Source organism: Pezoporus occidentalis, unplaced genomic scaffold, assembly GCF_034315485.1.
Source record: "Pezoporus occidentalis ecotype Australia unplaced genomic scaffold, CSIRO_AGI_Poc_V1 ctg27, whole genome shotgun sequence".
NCBI lineage: Eukaryota > Metazoa > Chordata > Aves > Psittaciformes > Psittacidae > Pezoporus > Pezoporus occidentalis.
The window spans coordinates 462683-470736 of record NW_026914611.1 but is presented as its reverse complement, the minus strand read 5'-3'; the positions used below and the strand labels follow the sequence as shown (position 1 = coordinate 470736).

At 35.7% G+C, this 8054-nt stretch overlaps 1 protein-coding gene across 1 annotated transcript in view; it reads right to left on the bottom strand.

Annotated features, from left to right (window-relative positions):
• Positions 1–821: 821 nt before the first annotated feature.
• LRRC2 (leucine rich repeat containing 2) overlaps positions 822–8054 on the bottom strand; it is a 53957-nt gene continuing 46724 nt past the window's right edge. Inside the window, exons 5-8 of the mRNA XM_062624569.1 lie at positions 7826–7971; positions 5862–6017; positions 3867–4003; positions 822–2610 (exon numbers count right to left, since the gene is read on the bottom strand). Coding sequence (XP_062480553.1) covers positions 2561–2610; positions 3867–4003; positions 5862–6017; positions 7826–7971 — 489 coding nt within the window. The 3' untranslated portion in view covers positions 822–2560. The remainder of the gene's footprint in view (positions 2611–3866; positions 4004–5861; positions 6018–7825; positions 7972–8054) is intronic.

The following is an 8054-nucleotide window of genomic DNA, read 5'->3' as shown; positions in this document are numbered from 1 at the left end:
GGACACAGAAATAGAATTCAAATGCAGTTATGCTGAAATTAGAACTTTCAGTTATAGCTGACATTACCCACTGGATATCTTAGGCATAATGGAAACAGTTGTTCATGTACACCATTCTCCCCTTAAATAGAGGTATTTGACAAATTCTGTGACAAAAACTATCCTTTCTTTCTGTCTATAAGATTTTAGGAAGTAAAGTTCTACAAATGCTAGGAATAAAAGCTCTTAGGCCTGCAGGGAAGCGTTTGAGGGTACAGGTGAATGAAAAATTGGACATGAGCTGGCAGTGTGCATTTGCAGCCCAGAAAGACCATCATACCCTACATCAAAAGGAGCCTGGCCAGCAGGTCAAAGGGAGTGACTCTTTTCTATTCTGATCTCATGAGATCATCACCTTGAGTGTTGCATCCAGATCTGGGGACCTGTTAGCGCAGGTCCAGAGGAAGGCCACAAAAATGGTCAGAGGGCTGAATCACCTCTCCTATGGAGAGAGGCTGAGAGGTGGGTGAAGACTACAGGAGACCTTATTGCAACTCTTCAATATATAAAAGGTGCTCACAAGAAAGAGGGAGAAAGATCTTTTACCAGGGCCTGTACCACAACAATAGTTTAAACTCAAACAGGGTTTAGATTTATACTGGATATAAGGAAGAAGTTCTTTGCAATAAGTGTGGTGAGACACTGGAAGTTGTGGGTACCCCATCATGAGACGTACTCAAGTTCAGGCTGGACAAGGTTTTGAGAAATCTAATCTAATGAAAGATGTCCCCACCTGTGGCAGAGGGATTGGGCCAGTTGTTCTTCGAAGGTCACTTCCATGCAAAATTACTCTGTAGTTTTATTCAAAAATTCTGACAGCAGAATCTTTGTTTTGTTAATTCCATTTACACCACTGTTTTTTCTTAAAAGTTACAGCTCCCATAATGGACATCAAAATTCTATAAACACTGCAGCTGTGATTTCCGTTTCTGATTTTCAGGTATACTAGACTACAATAGAACTCTACAAGCAGAATTTCAAGCAATGCCAAATCAGATGTCTTAAGGAAGTTTATTACATCAATATTAATACCTAATCAACAAATTTTATAATTTCACTGAAAAAAAGTTTTGTAGGGTAGTTTCAGAAAGACTGATTTCTATAAGCCCACTTGGAGTTTTTTGAAACGTTCTCTTTGCTTCAGCTCTTGCTTAAAAGCAGCATTAACACCTAAAGAAAGACCAACTTGAGAGAGTTTAATTTTGGTTAGTAATCTAACAACAGAAGTTTGTGATGGGAATAAATAACACACTTACTATTTAAAAATTCTTTTCTTTCAAAAGAATTAATGCTAAAAAGTTAAAGAAGAAGGAAAACAGCAAAAGTAGTATTTTTTTTTTTATATATATAGAAGTCTTAAGGAGCACATCTTTTGCTTTTTAAATATGACTGATTTAAATGACACTACTGCACAGAACTGGACATAGCTTTCTATAAGAAAAAAAGCAAGATGTAAACATAATTTCCCCTAACTACACTCATAAGTTTAGGACTATTTACATTTTCAAATTTGAGTTTAATTTGAGTCTTAATACTCAAAATTCCAAGTCTTTTTAGATCAAAAAGTATTAATTTATTAAACAAACAAAAAAAATGCAAAATTAGATTCCTGAGACTCTATGTACCTATACATGCGTAGTTATATATAAACAGGTTAGTAAATGGAAAGCAACAAAACTTCTTATCCAGCAAACTCATTCTTATACAACTTGGAAAATGTCAATAAATGTCCACGAAATGCTGTAACCTGAAACCATTAGCAGGAGAACTTTAGCAACATTTTGCTGATAGTATTTGTTTACACTGCTTACTCCTTAAAATCTTATTTTATACACTGCTATATTATAAGACTGCTTTGCACAGTTTCAGTCATGTTGGTACTTGAATTTGAAAACAGATTAAAAGCTTATAATATGCTTGGAACAAAGCATCTGAATTGCTGCAGTTTCTATTTATAAAGTTGTTGAATTTTATCTAAACTGAAAATCCCAGGAAGGACAATTTCCTTGAAGAACAGAAAGTAAATGCAAACAACTATATATGTGTTTGCACTTTAAATATTGTAAAGCACTAAGTGAGTTATTTGGACTTAAGAAAAAAACAGCTCACATTCATTTTCTAAATTAATCCTTCACCTCTTATAAAAGAAAATCTCTTTTTAAGATGGTGATTATGTTCCACTGCTTTAACTACAGCATATAGTGTATTCAACCTGAGGGTATCGATGCCTGTGTATATTTTATTACAGTGAATATTTACTTTCATCAGGTCTAGATGTAAATTAGTGGCTGCTGCTGTGGACTAGAAAATAAATTTGTTGATTTAAAAGGTGAAAGAGCATCTTATGAAGGCTCTACTGCTCTTTGTTTTATCCGCAGTTACTGGGAGTAACTATAGTAAGAAATAAAAAAAAATCATGGTGATTTTTAAGTGCTTCTGGCCATCTGTGATTTCCAGTGTTTTCTATTACGATGGATAGTAATATTCTGATGTTCACTTGTGATTTAGAGATTTCTGTTCTTCAGAGCTGAAGACTGAATAATACTTTTGTAGTGTAGGAAGGAGCAGAATCTGTGAAAAGAGAAAAAAGAAATACAGCTCAGACTTTAGCTATGTAATCCAGCACAAATAAATGGAGCCCTTAGCTGGAAACAGCTAGGTTTGGTTTTATTTCAAAAGTTCTCTACAAGTGATCTCTCTGCTATCTTTCAGAAATTCTGCTAGCTCACATTATACAGAAACTATTCCTTCTCCAGTCTGCTTTTTAAAGGCAGGTATTGGCATAATCTGTAGCACAAGAGGTCAGAAGCAGGAAATACAAGAGTGATTTGTGACCCAACCTTAAAGCTTGGAGATAAGTTTTGTCTAGGAAGGCAGAAACATCTATTATCCCTGAGCTGCTTTACCCCAAATAGTATAAAGCTGGCCTATGCCTGGCAGGATCAAATGAAGGTTTCAGGAAGCTTGGCTGTCATTTTAGAAGTAGGCAGCTTGCATACTCCAGTGTGCAGTTTATGAACATTAAAGAATGGAAGTCCAGTATCAGAATGTGAAAAATATTCTGCAGCCACATTCCTTTACATTTCTTTTTTGCTAGGTCTTGTAGGACTGCTCTATAGACCACCTACATGCCAATTCATGAAATGCAAAGAATGAAAAGATACAATAGGATTCATTCCACAAAAATCCATTTCCACACACAAACTCTCAAAGGGATTTAAACTCTATATGGTATTTTGGCTCACAGGAAATTTTCCCTTTGTTTCCTAACATGTTTTACTAAATGAAAAAAAAAAGATATTTCCAGTTACTTAATTACAGTAAGTCTAAAACAGAACAGCAAACTAAAGTAACACAGATTTTTTAGGTGATGTGCAATAAAAACAATGTGGTCAAACAATAAGTACATTCTATACATCTCATTATTAAAATATGTTCTATAAATGCAAAGAGTATTTTATGTATATACTGTGTTTCTTTTTGAGGAGAAGAAGCACTTTTTGCTGGAATTCAGTTCCTAATGCTAATCCCCAGTGAGGTGAGCAAATCTGGAGAATAAGGAAAATCGTTGCATATATAGTCATTGAATTAATGTATGTGCAAATACACCATTAATTTTGTATGCATTTGTTCAATATCAGGTGTCTTAGTCAGGGCCCAAAATTTAAAGAAAACACATTAGACATTTTCACTTTTAGTCTTATTTACCATAACAGACAATTACAGTTTAAGGATATATTGCTTGTCCTCTTAAAAGTTAATGTTTCGGTTGTATTTCTGCATTTATATCCAAGCCGGTAGGAAGTTTACTGGAAGTTAACACATACCCCTTTCTTTTAGGTCTTCAATGTATGCTTTCATAAACTCTTTCTCGAATTGCTCCCGTTCACGTTCACTTTCTACAATTTCTTCAGTGTCTTCACATACAATAGTTTCAACTGGGCTGTCCTTGAGACTTACAAATCTAGAGAGAGATTAACGAAAGAATGTATGCATCAGGCTTCTGAACTTCACTGGCCTGCATGAATGACATTTTAGAAGTTGCTTCTACAGCCAGAAAGAGAAACATAAGGAACATTTGCTCAGTTTTTGCACTGTGGAATCATTAGGATCCACTTATTTGCAGAAGTAAAAATTTCAAATAACACATTCTCTATACTCCACTTTCCATATAAAATTTATGAGATTTAGCTCTCTTTTTTTTTTCTTATCTACATAAATCATTCTTTGCCTTAAGAAATATATTTCTTTATTATTAAACGTATGACAGACTACAGGATAATTTCACAACTGTTACCAAGCACTGCAAAATCCTTAATAACTGCCTGTAGTCTGGAATTTTGCCAGTATTACTTCACTGACAATATGTATCTCTATTTTTTGGTAGTTGTTATGTTCATTCTGTTTTACAATGCATGACTGGATATGCATTTTGTCATATTTGCAAATTTCCTAAAGTTACACATTGCAGATGAGAAACTAGATGGTTACATTCACATCTAAAATAACATGCAAATTAAGTCTATAACATTCTGAAAATCTCTGATGTTTTTCCCACTCAAGAAGTAACACATAATCCAAGAAATGTTACTTTCTAAAGAACAAATGGTCCAACAAATCATACAGCTTTTCAAAATCTCATGAATTGTTGTGAGTCTGTGGTCTGTTGGTCTTGGCTGCCAGGTTCCCACCAAGCAGCCCTCTCACTCCCTCTCCACAGCAGGATACGGGAGAATATAAGATGAAAAAGTCATAGGTTGAGATAAAGACAGCTTAATGTAGAAAAACAAAAGCCACACACAGAAGAAAAACAAAGCAAAATAAATATTAAATATTAAAAAAAAAAAGAAATCATTCTCTGCATTCTCTACTTATCAACAGGCAATGTCCACCCCTTTCCTGGGAACCAGGCATTCAGTATGGGTAGCACTATATAATAACCTTGTTTTATATATATAACCTTTGTTCCTGGAGTTTTCTCCGTATCAATTGTTTGCCCTTCCAAAGCTTTCTCTTGATTTTATTGCTGAGCATGACACCATACAGTATAGAATATCCGTTTGGCCAGTTTGAGTCAGCTGTCCCAGCTGTGTCCCCTCACAACCTCTTGCTCATCCTCAGCCCACTGGCCTTTGTGAGGGGGGTTTGAAGAGGCAGCCTTGATGTGGGAGCCCTGGTCAACAGTAGCAAAAAACCTCCGTGTCTCACCACCATTCTAGCTACAAATATAAATACAGCACTATGAGGACTACTGTGGCAAAAGTTAACTCCATCCCAGTCAGACCCAATATGGAGTCTCAAAAAGTATCATAATCAAAGGCCTGAGCATTGGCTGTAGAAATGCAAGATCATTGTGACTGCAGACTAAAAGGCCTTTTAGACTTAATCTGCATGCAGCAACAAGGTGCTGCTTCGCAACAGAGTATATGACCTACTAAACTCACATGACACTATTTAGACTTTTAACTCCCAGAAGCATACTTTTGACAGCACTAAGCTTATCAACAGCAAACTGCCAGTTTCCTGGTCCTGCTCTGGCACATGATTATGAGACTCCAGAGTTAGAACTACTACAACCATGTCTACACAGGAATAGCAGTTTAGGCATACAGATGCACAGTGTGGGGAAGTGGCAAATGAAAATCAGAAAACTGCTGTTCCTCTGCATTTTCCAAGCTTTCTAGTGCCTCTTTAATGGCTCTGATATAAATTGAGTCCTAATTTGTCCACCAGGTGTGGTAGAAACTGATGCCTGTGAAAATATTTCTGCTGAGTGCACCTACTTTATGTTATAAAGAGCATACTTTCTGTCTTTTACTTACTTTAAACCTGTGGTTGACTCACATACAGCGGTGGGTATCTCAACCAGGTTATCACCACTGACAACTAGCAAACTGAGCTTTGGCATATTGACAAGAGCTCGTGGAAGATAAGTCAACTTGTTCTTCTGCAGAAGAAGTGTCTGAAGTTGATCTAACCTGTAAAAATGTGAAAGATGAAGATAATAAAATATTTATTTCAGACAGGAATATTTATCCAAGATAGCAACACAGAATTAATCATGTACAAAAGAAGAACATGCACCATCTTTTGTTTCTCAAAAATTATTTATACCACACTTCCACAAACTGTCACCAACTAACTCTAGTGGAAATTTCCAGTCATGGTTCAATATCATAGATATTAATAGCATACCTCTGAAAAGTACTCAGAAACATTCCCCAGATAAAAGATTACAAAAATTATTGTGCTTTCATACACATGTTGACAGAATATGATATAAAGGCTCACTATGTGTATCCTGGAACTGATGAAAAATATGGGTCAGCAGTTCACACCTTTGCCCGTATGCTGGATTCTATGAACTAGATACATTCGTGCTAGGCAGTATATTCCCATCAATTGTTTTTCACTAGTAATTAATACTGCAGGGAGCAAGAGAAAGACCAGCTCCTGGTCGTATGGCTCTTGCAAGTTTTCCCATTGAAATCAATTTAATGACAGCGTTTTGTAAAGGAACATGTTTAGCTTGGTTTTCTTTACTTACCCTAGCTCTTTTCCTAATGCAGTAGTAATTTGTGACTGAGCATTTATTCCTTGGAGTAGATAGAAGATAGCAAGCTGATGAAACAAGTTTGTCTGATTGACAGGAAAAGCCCATTCCTTAAACACCATTGTAGAAAAACAGAGGAGATGAAATGTAGAAAAGGAGCATTTTGGAGACAGAGGAATATAGATGGGTTACAGGGGGGAAATGTCCCTTAAATTTAGTGAGTATCCTTCCATAAAATAAAAATCTTATTAGAAGCTCTTTCAAATTAATCAAATCTCAGTTCAGATCTGGGAAAAAAATGGCAGTTGTATACTGTTGTTGCTAGAGCATCTGAATTACTAATACAAAAGTTTTCAGCCCCTGCTGTCAGAGAAATCTGTGATTACACAATGCCCCAGAAAGGTCTTTTTGACCAGCAACAAGGGTTTTGAAAAAGTTAAGGTTGAATAAATTTTGTGTGAAGTTTCTTCTGCCTCAAGGATCTCTATTCCCAACTCAACAAATAATGCATTTTTTTTTAATATAAACTTTTGTTAATCCGTAGTTTCTTTACTTATGGTTATGTAACGTTCTGTAAACCAGATTACAGCAGGACTCCAGAGTGAATAAATAGGCCCAGGAATAAGTGCTTTCTCAGACTAGTAAATCCCATTAAGCAGATTAGCATGATTTTTTTAAAAATATCTCCAGTGGATCTCTAATTTGAGAATGTAAGTATATGTGTGCACATGAATATATACTCCAGAGTAGGAGGGGAAAATTGTCAGTGGGTTTTTCAAGCTTACTAATATTTTTCTGCTTTACTGACAAATTTTACCAGGTTCTTTAAATATGCTTTAGTTCATCTTTCCCTCCACCCTATTTACCCTCCAGAGTGATACTGCTGCCAACTCCATATCGTGAGTCCCCTTTGCTGGAACTGAGACAGTATGCCCCATGAACTTCCTAAAGAACAATGCTGCCATGAATGCAGCAGAAAATCTAACTAGTTAACTGAAAAGCAGAGGCACTGACTGTACAATCTGCCATTAATGAGCTAGAAAATGTAGTTTCTGTTATCTGACCTATTCCATCAATAATAATGGTAAAGCTTACATGCAAAACTGTATGATGCATTTCCAAGTGAGATTTTCTCATGTAATTTTTCATTAATGCTGTCCCTTAGAAGCTTGTTACTTTCTAGATTTGCTTTAGAGTTCACAAGCCTGCCAATAAATTAAAAACATAAACTACCTGTCTATGTCTTCTGGGAGGTCTTTCAGGTTGTTGCTGCTAATATCCAACCACTGCAAATTAGACATACGAAGTACACAAATTGGAATAGAATGGAACTTGTTTGCTGACACATCCACAACTGTGACTTCTTTCAGGTTACTTAGCTAGAAAGAAGTGGAACTTTATTTTAGTTATATTTTCCAAAGTACAGAAAACATTTTATTTATCAAAAGTTCCTGTTTTTCTC